Here is an 18,187-nt window from a genome sequence, read left to right on the forward strand (position 1 = left end):
CCGCCGAATCTGCTGTATTTTCCGTAGCGATGGGAACCCTGATGGGCTTTTCCCAGGCGTCGTCTACGTTTTCTGGACTGTGTCGCTACTCAATGGACACTTACAGTGTGCGCTGCCCAAGCGATCTCTGCAGAGTGTGTCGTCGTTAGAATGCGCACTAAATGTGCCGCCGCCGATTGCAAAAGTAGTATCGCGCCTCGAAGTTGCAGAGCTTAATGATTTGTCGATCCATGTGCATCTGTAGCGACCAGGCACGCAGGACAGCATCTGGCCACTAACCACAAGTGGGCTGAGGGTTCGTTAGAACCTAATCTGTAATAGGCCTGTCGGACCTGACTTGGACGGCATTTATAGCTCGTCAGTGGGCAGTTGATCCCTTTTGATCACAATGTTTGTTGCGTGCCGTATCGATTATTAGCCTGGCTCGCGGTTAAACCTCGGAAGTCGGGGTCAAAAGAAAAAGGGCGGAATAACTTAAGAAATCGATTTTTTCCAACAAACGACATAGAATATTCGTGATGTTTGCTATTGGTTCAGCTATCATCGCACGTCATATCCCGTACGCAGCCCCATTACGATGCACAAGAAAACAAAAAAATATATTTCAAAGAAGGTAATAACTCAAAACAGTTTAATTATAGTCTATCGAGTACTTTTTTTATTTTTTTTCGATCTTTCGACCATTCGTAGCGCAACAATGGCTATTTCTGTTCAATTTGCCAACGGAACGGCTGTCACTTTGACAATAGCTTATAAATGCTGTCTAGATGATTATACAAGAATATGTGACGCCTGTAAGGTCTTCTATAGATTGTACAGGTTAAATTATAATCCGTCTTGAACGACAGGCGTGAGCTGCCCGTATACGCAACAACTGTATAGTGTTTCTGGTTGTTTCAATTTTCTGAAAATAGATAAATCGCTATGATTTCGGCACCAGATATTGGAAATTAGATATGCATTGCTACGATAGTAAGAATCGCAAACGAGGGAAAAGACTAAGAAGACTATACTGTACCTTCAGTTTCGTAGATGGTGGTGCCGTCGTCGCCGGCAGCTACCGGATACGATGCTCGCTTGTTCAGTTTCCTCTATAAAACTACTGCCGATTTGTTGAGGAGCCATTACGCTAGTGCTACATAGTTCTTCGTTAGCACACTTACACGTTGTACATACCCATGATTGTTCTCAAGTGTCTTCATGAAGAAATGCGGTTTTTCAACATTAATTACTAAAAAGTGTGCAAAAAACGGAAAAATATATGAATCTACTTCTTGCTAATATTCTCACCGATAAATTTGGGTGACGGTTTGACAATATATGTGACAAAAGGCAGCAATGAGTATGTAAGGTCTCGGATCTGCGTATGATCGGACGGTACGGTGTATTGCAATTTGCCAACGGATTTCATTTCATCGGACGCTTAAATATAATAAGACACAGATTCGATATAGCACAATAGCATTACTGAAGATGCCTGCTTACACTGCTATGCAAAATTGTGATTATACTGCTTTTTACTATTTTTATTATCATTGCCATTGTGAAAAGACAGTTACACGATGCGCCGAGGTCCAAGTTCAATATTGCTTATCTTCATTTGAAAATATCACTGCGTCGAGGACCGACGCCCATCGGAAACTCTAGCCGGGGTGAGTCATACTTGATCCATGTGGGGGTCCCTCCAACAAACCTATGAAACACCACGATAACCATATATTATAGTAACTAACGCAAAAATAGAATATGACTACTATCATTTCCTGAAGGCAGTGGATAGTGACACCGTATGATAAACTTCTGTGTTACATGTCACGGGCCCATTACTAGAGTACTGAACTTCAATAAATCGTTTAGTATTATGAAACTACTGGGTGCAATGGCTTTAATTTATTACATCGTTCGTATTGAATTGCATGGGACCCGTATGGATGGCAAGACGTTATTTCCAAGAACACCTCGTTTTGCAAACATTTTGTGTATGTATCTCCCACTAAGATCCTGACGTCGGGATGTCCTTTTTGAACGGATGTCTGTATCCACAAAATTACTTGCACACTATTTAAATCGAGTTCCGTGTAATTTCATGATTTCTAAATCTTGACGCGGATTCGACTAGCCAGAACGAAGAAGTGACTCGATCACAAGATGTCCGTGATCTACATTGTTAATCCCCTATTATTCGGATATCACTTGTTACACTGTGAAAATATGTCTTCAACCTCGGCATTGATTCACGTGTACCAGTGGGTCATACAGTAGAATTTATGTTAGCGATAGTAGCGGTAAACAGCGCTTGATTTTGCAAGACTGATTTGTCACATCATTTGGCCGATTTGTATTGCTAAGATAATTAGTTTCATCATTCAAGTGTGTGATTTTTCTACGTTTGTTAATAGCTCAACCTCTGCCGGAAGGCTAGCAAATGAACGCGTTGTTCTGGATTTTGTCCGCACGTCACCCTGACACCTCCGTGTTCCGTTTGGTAGTAATGCTACGTCCAGTATGATTAGCAGCTATGTATATCGCAAACCGGCGGCGCTCGGCCTAGCAGAGCTATTCAAAATAAGGTTGTAATTACTCAGTAATAAGTCGACAATTGATGCTTGTCGGGCTGGCTTACTATACCAGCTTAAGTAAGCATGACAAACATGAGGAATATTTGATAGATGAAAGATCTTTGGGAACAGTTCCAGTATCAGTATTCTAATATCAGTAGGATCCAATGTCGCGGCAACCTAGGCTACTCTGGTCGAAACCGATATTGCGGTTCTTCATATCAAATGAGTCAGTGAGAGCTGCACAGAAGAACTCTCTCAGTGAGAAATATCTGGTTCACCTCTAGATGGGTTCAGTTGACTCGGGCAGCTTCAAGAACGTAGCACAGCTCGCAATCTTGTATTGGACTTACGGACCCCCGTGACTGTTAGTACGACTGAGGTGGCATTTGACTATTACTTACGTATGCCTATATGACTGTTTATGCGAGATACGTGACTTCTGATCTGTTCGCTTGAAAGGGTCACACGACCCTAGACGACTAGTCGTGTTGCACTTTGTAACCCCGACACGGCAACGCCTCTCCAGTTTTGTACTCAGGTTATGATCTGCAAACTTCCTACGTCCTAGGCCCGAAAATCTAGCAAGATATGCAGAAAAGCTAAAACAAATAGATCTAATGACAAAATACACATTGTTTATTAGAATGTACTCAAACCAAAATGTCAGACGATCACTAATAAGAGAATTTTCTTGAAAAGCCGAAGTAAACCTACACGAATAGGGTTACAAAGAGGTATGCGCATGTCAAGTCTATGGACGTTTGAATCGGTACCTTCCAGACTCATGTGGCTATAATTACTCGAAAACGACAATACTCGCTAATTGTGTTGGCTGTCCGTTATGAAGTGGGGATTTCGTGTGGCACAAGTTGTTTTAACACTCATTCCCTTGAAGCAAGCGTTAAAAGAAGTCTTGTAGTCAGTATTTTAACCGCGAATTTCCATAACAGCCGTATGGTGAACATTTCTCTAATCGGTATAGTAGGGTTAGCTATTCGAGGTATTAGACGACCGTGGACTATACAGTTTTGTTTTTCCTAAGTTTGTAAGCTATCGCCAAGTTCCATGCTTGATGCATTGTTTATGCAGAATATTACGCATGTACTTTGTTCAGTATTAATCCATATCGGCTCACGACTCTAAAGCAGTGTTTTTTCGTGCATAGGGAGTGACAATATCCTCACAGTATTTAGCGACAGCAGTAACGCCCCTCTGTCGCGATTCAGTCTCAGATAGTGAGGCCAAATATCGCACTTTTTCGACAGAATGAACACCAACAAAGCCTGAATGTTGCGTTTTTTTTCCTCTAGAATTACTTAAGCATTACTTTTATCTCCATTGTAGCGAAGCATTACAGCCTTTGCGGAGGTTAACCTATTTGTAATGGTGTAGGTGTGTTGGACGATCAGATGTCAGAAGATACTACCTTAGCTGTCTACAGATGGCTTACATTGCCGATCTGATTCGAGCTGATCAACCGCTGTTCCGGCCGCTGTTATGACTCGCTCTTTGTCTTCCGGTGCGCTTACCCGTCGAACGAAATATTATTCGTCTCGGTTTGCGCGGACTATAGACTGCTGCTAATGTTTGTGGCTTCGACGACCGCGACGGTATAGGTTTCAAAGTGGTGACAGATGAATCGTATTATCACCACTTTGAAGAATGCATTCGAAACTATTTAGACATGGGCAAACCTCTGCACAGGTGTCGAAGTTGAGGTGAGGCGGCCGTATGGTAATTTTTTGTATTTACTAAGATAGATCATTACCATTTAGATATGATTATTTCAATTGATTGTTTGGAGAACACCATGTGTTTTTCCTCAATATTCCTCCTTTTGCGCTAATGGACGACACTTTATTGCCTCGATTTGATGGCTCAGTGAAGATGAAGAATGAGGAAATCAAACTCAACCGATCATTTAAGTTTGAAATAAATAAGGAAAGATTTTAAATTAATGGCAACCCTAGAGCTGTACTATTGGGATACGTGCACGTGATACTGTCAGAAGTTCGAGCAAAGTGACTGGGTGTTAAAAGCAGTGAATCCAGCCGAGTTTCTCTCAGATACAGTGGAAGCTGTCAGCTTTTCTAAAACAGGAATAATAGCGTGAAGGTACAGCACTTCTGCTACGACAAACTTAAGTGATGTTTTTCTTTCTAGCGTGAAACGTAACCAGCCAAATGAAATGTCTGGGACGAATAAAATGGGCAAGGGTATAGTACGATAGACTAAATACAGGATTATAGTTTCCCGAGCCGTTACCGAAACCATTAACACTATGAATAATCGAAAGAAAAAATAAACAGTAAGTCTGGCAAACCAAATCTGGAAGAAAACACAGGGTCTTAACACGATCGTCCGTTGCGATATCGAAAATGAAAGGCTGTTGATAGGAAAAGTACTGAGAGCTTCCTACTGTGCATCTTTGCTGAACCTGAAGGGTTACATAAACTAGACTTTACGAACGATAGTTACTAACAAATTTGTTACTGCTGAGCTATTGAGCTAATATTGAGGCTCAAACTGAAGCAGACATGCAATTTAACTTGGTATGACGATTAGCAAGCTACAATTTCGGTGCATATATTTGGCCACTTGTGGTTTTATCTAATTGGGGACTCATTATTTGTAAGTACTCCAAATATTATTTTTTAACTTCATCAGTATCTTGAAAACCGTTATAATCCTCCGTCGTCAAAATTGATTACAAAGTTTGCTCGAAAAATAAACATCTTTACCTAGTAGCTAATGCCAAACCCAAACATTCTCGAACGATACCTGGACAAATGACAGTTCTCGATCTATTTTGAGGCCGCTAGATACGAACTAAACGGAGCTGCGCATTAGGGCGTTCGTGATGGCTCGTGCGTACGTTCAATGTCACACGTTCGTTTGGTTATTGTTACGTTAGTAAGCGGCTACCGAGTGCTGCTGTTCATATACTCTGCTTTGATAGTCTCCACGCTCACCGTCTTTCTATATATCGTTCGTCGTTTTAACTAAATAAGGGCTACTTCAGCCGAGACCATGATGACCGTGATCATGGAGGTGTGACAGTGCTGATAATAATGTGGCATGATTAGCTCGTTTCGCCTTTTCCTTTGCTCGTGAAGAGTTTAGGGTGTTCTGGCCGACAATCGCTATCCGCTTGCCGTCGCGCGTATGCCCATTTTGTTGGTATGGTCTCTTTGCTATGTAATTATACGGATATGGCGTTTTGTACTCTTTGTCTATCGCGATCTCGACGTGTTATTCAGCCATTCACAAAATTAACTATCTATAAGAGTCAAATACGGCAGTCAGAGTGACACCGTTTGGAATGAATTAAGTAGCAAAATGCTCGTATTTGATGCAATGCCAGCCAGCCAGCCAGCTAGCCTTGTAGGCATTGTTCAAGAGTCTCGTAAAAGTGTCGAAACAGTCGGAGAGAAATCAATCTAATTAATATGTAGATCATTTGGATGAACTGCTATACAGCGCCTATAGCATATGGCTGGTACCGTCGTCTGCTTTTAGTCGTAACGGGCAATTGGCACGCTGGCGATTTTTATACGAAGATACGAGACGGTGAGGGGTTTAGAAAGAAATTTTCGGTGTAAGGGGATGATAGATTGACTTCGCAGCGGGGATCGGTGCGCAAGCCTGTTAGTCATTAATTGTACGGTTCGATATCTAGGCTCTGCTAGCGTCGTAAATGATTAAGTGTTTGGCACAGATTTTCAGTGAGCTTCACGATTGACCAGATCATTGGCGATTAGATGTGATACTCGTCAGGAATCATGACCTCTAGACATAACACACTGGCAGTTTCAACCCCAATGAAATGCTGGTTTGCAATTAGCACCACAACTATGATTTTTATTGCGAACTCAACATGGCCTAGTGCGATCACTATTCTTTAATAGACTATGGAAGTGTTTACATGTTATAACGCATTCATATGGATAACTATGGACTCGAGATATGAATTGGTCCATTTCATTGCGGGCTAGATGCATAGTAATCTAAAAAGGCGTTTTCGGAAAGTACGCCTATCCACTTTCCGCGTTGATTGGTAGCTGTGGCACAACGTGGGTGATACAGTCCAGCGTAATTGCGTAGCGATGTTCTTGAAAGAAGAGGAGAGACCGGGAAACTGGTTTCTCACACCGACCCAACGCGGCTGTACCTGGGTTATCGTTTGGCCGACGTGTGTGACTAGAACTCATATCACTGTATAGATAGATAGATAGATAGATAGATACCCTATATATAAACTAAAGATTTAATTTTATTCAATATTAACAGAATGAGTAATTTAATTTGAATGTAAAAACATGCTATATATTTTGTGCATTGAATTTGTTGCCATTGATATTGAAAGATGTGGCTCCTTGCAGAGAAAACATATGGCTTATCTAAACAGGAAAACAAAACGTGCCCGCTTCACTATAGCAGAAGGAATCGAAAATACATTTTAATCGACTCTTAGATTGTACAATAACAATTTCTGAAAACAACGGACTAGGCTTGCGGGTTTCGACCCACGCTTCATGAGGTCGTATGACCACTTCGCCTGAACGATATGTAACACTCAGTTTACTTAGACCTCCTTTGGGGTAAATACAACCTAAGAGACCGTTAGGCATATGCCTTTCGTATATGAGTAGATTAGTGGAATTGCTTATAGGTCACAGCTGCCTCAATACCCTCCCAGAGGATTCAACCTTATCCCGATTTTATTCTATTAACATATACTGTACTTTTTTTCAGATTTCAGAGATGGCGAGTGAAGCAATGCACAGTGGAGAACCTTCTGACCCAGGCCCTGGAGGGAGCGCTGGGTCTGCTGGCACACCCCATAGCCCTCCAGCGATCAGCTACTCTCCTAGCAAACGGGAGCCGATTGCCGTGCGCTCCGCCAGAATCAATCACTGTGTACTCGGCGTGAACAGCTCGTTACGGAGTCAACAGTCTTTGATGCCGACCAATACACCATCCTCAGTGACACCTGAGGGACCCGATAACGCTACACAGGCCAAAAATCTTATTAATCGGTAAAAAGATTGCGACTGAGCAAGTGTTATAATTTTCTGATGTTTGTGGAACGGTGTTTTTAGCACAGCAACAAAAAATTATTTGAAATTTCTAGATTTTGTCACAGTCTCTTGAAAAGCATTGTTCTCAAAACAGATAAAGCGATTCTGGACAAGAAGCGAATTTTTTTTCCAGAAATTTCAGAGTTTTCTGACAGAGCTAGGACGAGAGCCTCTGCTAACTTTTTGTAATTGAAGATTATGTTAAATACAGCAGACGTTTTTCGTTCCACTGAATGAAAAATACCTTTGCTTTAAGAAAATTGCACTATATAGTCGTACTCACCCCCCCCCCCCCATTATGAGTAGGAGGTTCACGACTTATTGAAGAAGAATGAAGCAGAAATGAGATGTTAGTAATATGACCTTCAACGGCGTATTGACACCATTTTAACATAAGGTGGACAGTAATGTATGACTGGATGTACCGCCAAAAAAAATGCTATTTTCAACACATTCAAATTGCATTTTTTCCGTATACCTGACCAATTTTCCTTAATCTTTTTAAAAAAATCGCTCCTGTTTGATTAAAGAAAGCATTCCCGCGTCATTTCTATGTACTTTAGATCGATTTCAAAAAGGTTATGCCCATTACCAGGTTAGAAAAAGTTCGTTTTTGCTATAAGGCTAAATTTTATCTCGAGCGTACCGTTTATCTCTCTGAAAAGTATCCCAAACGTGAAAAAGATGCGGAAAAGTCTAGTGCAGTGTGTCTCTATGACTAATTAATGAGAATATGAGCAATGTAGGCTAAATGCAGCCAACGGAATACCGATAATGGAAAACAAGGGATCTCGAATCAACGATATAGAACAGTTAATCCAACCTTTGTACACTACGAGAATACTTTTCTACGCCTTTCGCATGCGAATAGTTGACGAAGTAAGTTTTGTTTTTCTTGCGCCTAAAGGATATATATAATATAGTTTTTTATGAGGCTGACATGGTCTTCGTCATTAAAATTGACAAGGTGTTTACCATCTAAACTTAAGGACACGTGGTGGCCTGGGATCGCATCTGAACATAGGCATACTTCGTCTCGCGCTGGAAGTAGGTCGTATGCAGCAATGCCTAACCCCATAAATACTGGACATAAAACTCATTTAGGTGATATACTTTCCCTATGTTGAGATCTTCACAACGTGAAGAACCGCACACTAATTTTCGTTGGCGTTGAAAGCGTACTGGCGGCTGGATTTTTTATCGTATCGTCGTTGACTGATTATAACGAGGCATTATTTATAATTAGTACCTAGCCAGTCGAGGCATCCAGTCTAGAGCTTTACCTGAACGTATGGAAAGAACTTTTTTTTTGATACTTTTGGATCGTTAAAAGAGCGTCCTTCTGTACTATCGAGATGTGAATGTTTGTCAACATTTTCTTAAATAGTTTTTATCCCTGTATATCCCTAGATTGGTATCCATCAAATGCTGGATTCCTTAACATGGTAATTTTTGACCGCATCACCTATTTGTTCTTTTCAGACCGACCCAATAACATTTTTCCGCTGTTTCTCTAAGTTCGTTTTTTCGAAGCAATTTGTCGTGACGTTTTTTACGTCGTAAAGAAAATCAGCGTAGCGTACAGAAGACAGTTGTCGATGCTCCATGGGATACGCATGCCAAATGCTGTATATTTCTCAGTGAAAGCTAAAGGAACATGTTTTGTTTCTACGGGTTGGAGATGATCCGACGTAGAATTCGTTCTGTTGTGCACTACTTACTAATAGCTCGTGAAGACACTTCGATGAGTTGGCTTAAACTAACTGAATGATTCATTAAAGCTAAACATAAGTAGGTTCTTCTAATGTCATGTTATTGCAGCGTAATTTTCTTTAGGTTTGAGTGACTTGTTTTCCATTTGGCGATATCTTGTTTGCACTGGAGCTAATAAACATAGTGTTTTGTTTTGGTTATCTATCTGTCATGTTGCACTGAACTGGAAACCACTGGGCCGCTTAAGAGTTGCCCTTTCGCAGGAGATTCTCGTACGCTACTTATTTATTTGAAAGGATCTTGTATATAGAATTATATTTTTATTATATATATATATTTAATTATATATTCGTTTGTCAAATAATAAGACCTTCTGCGTTGTTGTAGAGTGTAGCTTTCCCATTCTTTGAAAAGATAGGCAATCATTTCATTTTCGCTATAATTTTGTTATTCTACATTAATGGTTCTATGCTGTGATAAAAGTCGTTAACCTATCTCGTTTCAGCACTCTCATAAACTATGCCTGTCGCGTTTTAGAAATCGGCTATTTTTATCTCCGATACATACTTCATGCTTTAGAGGAGATCTGTTCTAGCGACACGAGCCGAGACAGAAAACAGCTGATGGTGCTATTTCCGTTAACAGTAGGATGATTATTTATGTCGTTTTAATTCTTTCAGAGATTCGTTGCTGGATGCCCTTTTTGTTCTCTATGAGGAACTGAATAATGACTCCATGAGGAAAGATCGAAACGTGTTACAGTTCCTTGAAAAATGTAAGGTTATGTCACAAAACAACCATTATCGCCATTATTATTAGAAGTTTTGCGACAGAGCTCGATATCTCATTGTTTCAACCGGGCATTTTTAGTTATAATTCATGCTGACCGTACGCTGGAGTTCTTTGAAAAACCGAACAGAAAGACCGACTCTTAGCCAAATAGGTTTTGAGAGATAGCATGTAATCATGTTATGGTAATGGAGTTCCAAAGGCTTAGTTTTGTCACGATCAAGCGTGTGCTACATAAAGCGAATCTTTGGCTTGTTTCGATGCTACAGTCCGAGGCCCAATGATGGACCTTAGAGCTCTACGAGTCTCGATCAGTGACTTTGAAGTGAAGAAGATTATTGGGCGAGGACATTTCGGAGAAGTAAAGGTCGTCAAAGAAAAGGCCACCGGCGAAGTTTTCGCTATGAAGGTAATGCGTTAGTAACACTCATCTTGATCAGATTATTTTCCGAATGAAAAATTGTTGGGACCATGATCGTCACTCGAGTTTGCGTAATGTGCGCTCATGCAATGAATAGTCTTGTTATTACTTCAAAAAATAACACAAAAAAACCGTTTTCCTTGACCTAAAAAAAACTGTTATACATTTCTCAAATGATAGGTGTACTATCTACCGACTAGATAAACAGTGTCTACCTTTTCCAGTCAGTCATTCATATTGATATCTTGGTATTTTACGTGACAAGGCGCTTTTTCTGTAGGGACACATGTAATTCGAAACGTGTTTGTTTAACCATATACCAATGGACGCGTAGCGGAACAATCCGTAAGTTGTTCCAATTAGAAACTTCATATAGTTTGCTTGTCCCGTTGTCTCTTTGCGGTGTCTTGATCATTGATTTTGCTGATGGCGGATGGCGCTGCTGGTGTCTCTGCGTAGACTCTGCGTAAGTGCGACACGCTCTCTCAACAAGCGGTGGCATTCTATGAAGAGGAACGTGATATTATGGCTGACGCGCAAGATACCAAATGGATTACCCAACTGCACTACGCCTTTCAGGTACTGATAGCCGAAGTGTATGACTGATGCTTGCGATAACATGAGCTTCGTTTCGCCACTCGCGCGGCTCGTATAATGTTAAGGATATTTTTTGTTGTTTTTAAGAAAGGTAGCCCAAACAAAAGAGGTTGACTTGACAATATTGTAGTTGTTCATCGACAGTTTAGGTAAAAGCTATATTCAGTGCTGAGTAAGCGTTAGAAACGCACGTATGAAATTTCACTTGAGGCACAGCTTGAGGAACCTTGCATTAAGAATGTTAGAGACACTGTCTGGTCCGTACAGGTGGCTTGTTGTGATGTAAATATTACTCCATTGCTTATGACTTAGTCTTATCTGTGCCTTTTCCTATATCATTTTTATAATACGCGGGAAAGCTTGTCGATTTACTAATAACGTTACCCATAGTAAAGACCGCACAAAATTTGCTATCTTTCTCGTAGACGTATGTTTTTTTATTACGTATAACAGATGCATAATAGTTCTGCGCTTACTCTCAATTTTTGCTATTATAAAATAACAGGATACGGACAACTTGTACCTCGTCATGGAATTTCTGCCTGGTGGAGATTTGCTTTCTTTGCTAGACCGCAACGATAACATCCTCAGTGAAGAACACGCGAAGTTTTACCTGGCTGAACTTGTTCAGGCAAGTGCTTGTCTTGTTTAACTTGACTGCGCAAATAATTTTTCTGATGAAAACGTTGCTTTGGAGTAATTGGACCGTCTAATAATATTAGCACTATTCAGGGTGATAACGATCGTAAAAATGTAATAGTATTTATAATAATACCCATTTACAGGCTATTCACACACTGCACTCGATGGGTTACGTGCACAGAGATATCAAGCCGGACAACATACTTATTGATCGCAGTGGACATATCAAGTTGGCGGATTTCGGTTCGGCAGCGCGGCTCTCGTCAAAAAAGGACGTTACTTCGAAGATGCCGGTTGGCACACCCGACTATATTGCGCCTGAAGTACTCCAAGCGATGAATGAAAGAGGTCCCAGTAAAGGACAGACTTATGGCACATGTTGTGACTGGTGGTCTTTGGGCATTGTCGCCTATGAAATGCTGTATGGGCAAACCCCGTTCAGTGATGAACGTGTTATGAAGACGTATTCAAATATTATGAATTTCAAAAAGACGCTTGTGTTTCCCGCAGAGTTCGTCGTCAGTCCACAGGCGATCGCGTTGATTACCGCTCTACTAGAACAGGCAGACAAGCGTCTGGACTATAAGGTGAATTACAGTCGTCCTAGTACGACTCTCTAGAATTTACAACTAATCCAATCTTAGGCGGTACTGAAAAAAAACTTCTATTTTTTAAATCAAGCAATTTTATTCAAATTTATTGATATATTTGTCGTTTCTCTAAACAGGGTTTGATCGAGCATAAGTTCTTTGAAGGTACCTTCTGGACAAATATACGTCAACTTGTACCACCATTCGTACCTCAACTCACTGGCCTGGATGACACATCGAATTTCGACGATTTTGAGGATGACTCACGTGCGTCAAACCAGAGGGCTTATCTGCGATCGCTTGCCAAAAAAACGTTTGAAACCGCGAATCTCCCTTTTGTCGGGTTCACACATACCACGCAGGCTGGTCAACATTCGGTATGAATCGATAATTGATTTTTTCACGTGAATTTCGAATTTTTCATAAATATTCTAAGTTTTCGTATTACATTTAAGGTACTTAACATAAATAATGTTAGACTGTCACAGAAGCTGTATTATAGAAATTACCAACGAAGCTTTATGCAAGATTGTGATGCATGAAACGCATTACATACCTCGAGAATTTTCCAACTTTGGTAGAAGAGTGGGGGTATTTTGTACTTTCATACTCATATCCTACTCGAACACAGTTATATCGTCGGTTCCCGTTTGCCTCCAGATGCATGACAGTTCGCTAGTCGCACCAGTGGGTCATCAGGCGGCGTTAGCAGCAGCGACGGGAACACTGAGTCGTAAAGACGAGAGCCGTCGTAAGGAGCTGCAGGAGAAACTTGCCTTGGCTCAAGCCATGGAAAATCAACTGCGTGATGCTAATGAAGGTTTAAAAACACGTCTCAAGGAGTCTGAAGCCCGGACTGGTAGGATTTTCTCATACTTGTAATCTAGGTAAAAAGAAAAAAAATTAGTCCGAGAGTCACTTTGGCTAGTGAATAAACAAATTGATTCGTTCGTGTTTCTAGAGCTGCTAATTAACTAATTCATAGAGTTCTTAACGATGTTTCTAAAACACTGTATACTTCGGAACTATTCAATAGGGTTTCTTTGGGTTCTTTTTCCATTTCAGCTAAATTTGAAAGTGAACTGGGTACACTAGAACGCCAAATAATAGAAAAGGATGCAAAACTAAAGAAGCTTGAAGAGCAGTGCCAACATGAAACAGCACTGCGTAAGAGGAGCGAGCAGAAAGCTGTGGAAATCGTTAAGGTAATTGTCGAACTTGATATTTCGGTCATACCAAGATAGCCAACAGTATAATGAAACAATAGTATAACAAATTGAGATATAATTATTTTTAATAGTAACACCATTGCTTTCTGAATGCTGAAAAATTATTGATAATGTCAAGTGATGCCTATCAGTCACATTTTCTCTTGGCAATAGGGGTATCAACGACAGTACAAACGTTCGGATGAACTAATTAAGTGGAGCCTGACAGCGCCTGATAGCCCCCTCAGTGAGCGAAATCAATCCCGGTTACTGCATGAACTGCCTCAGCAGATTCTCAGCCAACAGGAGATAATTGAGCAGTTGACCAGTGAACTGCAAAAAACACGAACCATCGCCCGCGACTATAAAGACAAATTTCATTCGGTAAGACTTCCCGAGTTGACATCGTTTTTGTAGAGTTACATTTAAATCACAGGTAAGAAACACTTGTTTCAAAGATATTTTGTATGTTGCATATTATCTTATTTTCCGCCCTATTAGGTGTAAGCGAAATCTAAATATGTACACGATACGGATCAGAAATACTATGCGGTGTTTTACCGTGATAACTTAGTCTAATTTTAACTACGAGGTTTTTAGGAGCCTTGTGGATATTTATCGAGTTATATGTTGGTTTGCTGTAGATCGTATCGGACAGCGAAAAGTGTGTTGAACGGCTGCAAGAAATTCAGAGTGGGAATTTGGCATACGTTGAAGGTCTCAAGAAGGATTTAAGTGAAGCTGTCAATCAACGTCGGGTCGTTGAGAACAACCTTGCCAACGCGAAACAACTCTGTGAAGAATACGTGGGTCGTCTCAAGGAATTGCAAGATAGTAACAGAGAGCTAAAAATTAAGGTAATATTAGCTTCTTATGACAACAAATTAGGCCATCCGATGTTATTCTTTCGTGGCTAAAATACTCGCGTGTTTCACTATTATACACATAGCAAATTCGTATACAGCAGTCCTTCAAGAAACCTTACATTCTCATTGTGCCTGTAAAGCTATTCATTTTTTCAAAAATTGTATGACTTTCGTTTAGGGATGTATATAACGGATATTAAATTTTTATTATTGATAACCCTCTTAGGTTAAAACGTTGGAGGTCCGGGTGTCCGAGCTAGAAACCGAACTCCGAAGCAGTGTCGTTAACGATGGCACAAGTCAGCTAGAGAATGGTGAGGACTTGTGTGAAACTCATTCAGCTAGCCAGCAGCTGGTTATTGAGTGCGGCCAGCTGCGCGCCAAGCTACAAAAGGCTCAAGAGACGAACGCTCGTCTTGAAATGCAAGTTGTCGAACTTACTTGCCAGGTAGTGCAGCTGCAAGACCCAAGACCGACGGAGGAACTCGATGAAAAGAAACTTCAACAGCCATGTTCTACCTGCAGTTCACTTGAACTGCAGTTAGCAGCTTTTAAACGACAACTCGAAGAACAACGACAGAGTGCCGTAAGTACCTCGGAGCAAAGTAAAGGTGACGAAAAGATGACCGCTGGAGGTGAGCGGGATGATGTGGAACCACGAAGATCAGTTCGATTTAGTGATCTGGCTGACTATACGATCAACCTTGACAATGCGACTGAGGACCCGTGTGCACTAGACGCAAACAGAAACAGGTAAAAGCTCTTGGGGACCATAGCTAGGAACGCAAGTTTCTCTACCTCGACAGTTGATATACCTAATGGCTGTATGGCTCGTCCTCAACGTTGGCTATACAGGAAACAAAATAATTAAGGCGATTATGACCTGGACCCGTTTAGAAAACGAGAATCCTAGTGTTTTAGTGGGCTAATTCGAGAAACTAAAGCAATAATAATAATAATATTTAATAGTAATAATAGTTACAATCATTATTCCTAAAAAAGCCCGCACAGTTTACCGGGGATTACCTCAAATACATTTTTCGTCTACATTTTGTTTCTGTTGAAAACCACAACAGTGTCTCAGCCGTGGTACTTACGGACGATGAAAAAAAGCAGCGCCTCTCAATGGTCTCCTCGCGCGCCTCGACGAACAACTCGTTTCATACGGTTGCCAGTTGTATATGCAACTGTGTCGAGGAAAACAAACTTCTTAGACAACAGCTTAGTCAGGCCAAAGAAGATCAAGAAATCAACAAACGCAGGTACGCAGTAGTTCCGGCAAAAGCTCTAAGCGACGCGGACTGAGCAGACACAAATCCATTCATTCGAATGGGGTGCTCACAGCTAACTCTGCCCAACTAGATTCACACTTGGGCTAGACGAATCTATTTTTTTTATCCAAACGCCTTAGAGCGCTTCAGTCGACCCACACAATACAAGGATGCTCAGACGATGCCGGTCGTAGAGGTTTTCCTCAAACTTTTTAAAAAACTGTTGAATAGGTAAATTAATTGACCTTACGCGCGGAATACGCGGCAATTTACTGTACAGGCGTCTTGAACAGGATATTAACGGGATGTTTCATGGTTTTGTTGAAGCATGCTTCAAATATACTTCAAACAAAACAAAAAAACATAACATGCTGTTTAAATAGCTATATTATTGCATGTTGGTTCATGCTTTGTTGTTACGCCGACTTATATTTCATTTCGGATTGAACAGATGGTTAGACACGTCGGTCGATCTACGTAAGCGGAACGAGGAACTGAAAGAGCTGCAATTAGACCTTCGTATAGCCACTCGTGAGGCGAAAGCACTAAAAGGTGCGGCCGATCAGAGTGAGCAACTTCGGCAACAGGTCGAGGAACTTCGATGTCTCCTAGACGAACGTGTTCGAGCGGAAGAGGTGAGAAGGCCACGAATACGCCGTGCCCAAGCTGTCAGCCGACTAACACCTGGCAATTCCTCTATTCGTTTACAGATATCTTATTTGTAATAAATGAAATTGCGATACAAAAAAGCTTGCAATACAACCAGCGATGTATTTTGTAAGAAAAGGACGGAACCGAAAAAGTAACTATAAACTGTTCTGAAGTCAAGTATGGTGAACCTGCCATTCAACATGTTTCCACTTTCTTTAAAGTTAGTGCTGATCCGAATGTAAATAAGTACAACAAAAGTATGCTGTGTTTAAAGGAAATAATGTACAGAAAATACCCGTGTACACCAATTGTGTGAAAAACTAAAACCTATGAATTAAAGAAAGCTTTCAAACGTGCAAGGTTATATTTACATTTCACTAAGAAAATGATTGTTGTCATTATTCAAACACTTTATTCAAAAAGTACAAATGTAGCATGGCATGAGAATCATTGTTTAAGCACACCTGAAGCTTCCTATATTTTTATTTATAAATTTTATATATAAAAATAGATTTATAAATGGCTCTTAACTGTACATACTAGTAAAATGTTGCGCTTGGATTGAGTTAATATCAATCGGATCATTTTAGGATTCATGCTATTGTGGGCTCTGTGCATTTGATTGAACGTGGCGATGTTTAGAAGCTGAAGCTTTTGGGTACGTGTGTGTTACGATGACTCTTTATGAAGTTCGGTCTATAGAACGTCTCACGACTGACTAGAAACTATTCTTGTTCAGGCCGAAATTTCATACTGGCCTTGTATACATTAACACAGCTTTGATACCTAAGCTATATATATATATATAGCTTAGGTTAGCTATATATATATTTCTTATGGAAGTGTGAATCTCTGATAATAGAAGTACGAAAGATCTAATGGGGTCACGACTAGCTTCGTAAGTGTTGCATCAGCTTTATGCTCCGCATTTTTTGGGCCTGTGGAAGTAATTGCTTCCAAAGCTTTTATGAACTTTTGCCACTCAAGGTCTACCTGTCTTATAGAGTATTTTTGTTTTTCATTATCGTGTATGAACGTGTCTTAATAGACAACCTTAGGTCCAACCTTTTTGGTCATCAATGAAAGTTTGCCAGTCTGCTGACTGAGTAACAGAGCTTTCGCAGTGTACGCTGAACAACTAATTTCAACGTCGTTTACATGATACTCTATTGACATAGAGGTTGAAAGGCCAAATATTCATGTATGTACAAGAAGTTTATCGAAAGGTGCAATATTGTTCATTCGGGGCACCCAGATGTTGGTCTGTTGCGCTTTGAATACTAATCCTAAATACTTAGTCAGTGCACAATTTTTCTCGTGAATCTAACGTACTATAGCAATGCCTGAAACATCAGTAACCTAATCGTTGTTACCTAAAACGTAGTAGAACCCACAAAAGTGGACGCCAAACAAGAAAACCCTCTTCAGCTGTAAGACGGTGGCCTCTTTTATTCTTCAGTGTGTGCATAAATTAGGCGTAAATCAATACATGCATTTTGTTTGTTATTGGTGCACTGAAGAAAAACACGTTCTGTGGCTATATCTTTACTTTGTTAAAGACCGATTCAGCTTTTAAATTACCTTTTGCTTATGTAACTTTGTTTAAGACATTGAAAACGCAACTAAACGAAGCACGAGAAGCGGCAACTGTAGCTGCGGACTCCGCAGCACAAGACGCCTTAGCTGCTGATAGTGAACGAGCCAGACTCGAGGAGCGCCTTAGGGTGCTCACCGACACCACAAGCACACAAAATGTGAGTCGTCGCATTCATTTACATTTTGAGTGTCTTCATTTAT

General features: G+C 40.6%; 1 protein-coding gene and 1 long non-coding RNA gene across 7 annotated transcripts in view; one reads left to right on the top strand and one right to left on the bottom strand.

The window, feature by feature from the left end:
• Positions 1-18,187, top strand: part of LOC111252240 (uncharacterized) — a 32,681-nt gene that overhangs the window by 3,128 nt on the left and 11,366 nt on the right. For 5 of the 6 annotated variants that reach the window (XM_022809752.2, XM_086993693.1, XM_086993690.1 and 2 more), the window contains exons 2-16: positions 7,317-7,600; positions 10,036-10,130; positions 10,414-10,553; positions 11,025-11,144; positions 11,668-11,793; positions 11,948-12,391; positions 12,532-12,771; positions 13,055-13,253; positions 13,460-13,599; positions 13,777-13,986; positions 14,247-14,459; positions 14,695-15,221; positions 15,545-15,730; positions 16,191-16,374; positions 17,998-18,144. In XM_022809752.2, coding sequence (XP_022665487.1) covers positions 7,326-7,600; positions 10,036-10,130; positions 10,414-10,553; positions 11,025-11,144; positions 11,668-11,793; positions 11,948-12,391; positions 12,532-12,771; positions 13,055-13,253; positions 13,460-13,599; positions 13,777-13,986; positions 14,247-14,459; positions 14,695-15,221; positions 15,545-15,730; positions 16,191-16,374; positions 17,998-18,144 — 3,246 coding nt within the window. In that variant the 5' untranslated portion in view covers positions 7,317-7,325. Of the gene's footprint in view, positions 1-5,711; positions 5,742-7,316; positions 7,601-10,035; positions 10,131-10,413; positions 10,554-11,024; positions 11,145-11,667; positions 11,794-11,947; positions 12,392-12,531; positions 12,772-13,054; positions 13,254-13,459; positions 13,600-13,776; positions 13,987-14,246; positions 14,460-14,694; positions 15,222-15,544; positions 15,731-16,190; positions 16,375-17,997; positions 18,145-18,187 lie in introns of those variants that run through there. The other variant, XM_086993692.1, reaches the window with a different exon arrangement.
• Positions 631-5,481, bottom strand: LOC111252242 (uncharacterized). Its single transcript, XR_002674137.2, has 4 exons — positions 5,343-5,481; positions 1,560-1,693; positions 1,019-1,231; positions 631-904 (listed from the first exon to the last, which is right to left on the bottom strand). It is a non-coding gene; the product is annotated as an uncharacterized LOC111252242 (long non-coding RNA).

This window comes from Varroa destructor, unplaced genomic scaffold, assembly GCF_002443255.2.
Source record: "Varroa destructor unplaced genomic scaffold, Vdes_3.0 BEIS01000006.1, whole genome shotgun sequence".
Lineage (NCBI taxonomy): Eukaryota > Metazoa > Arthropoda > Arachnida > Mesostigmata > Varroidae > Varroa > Varroa destructor.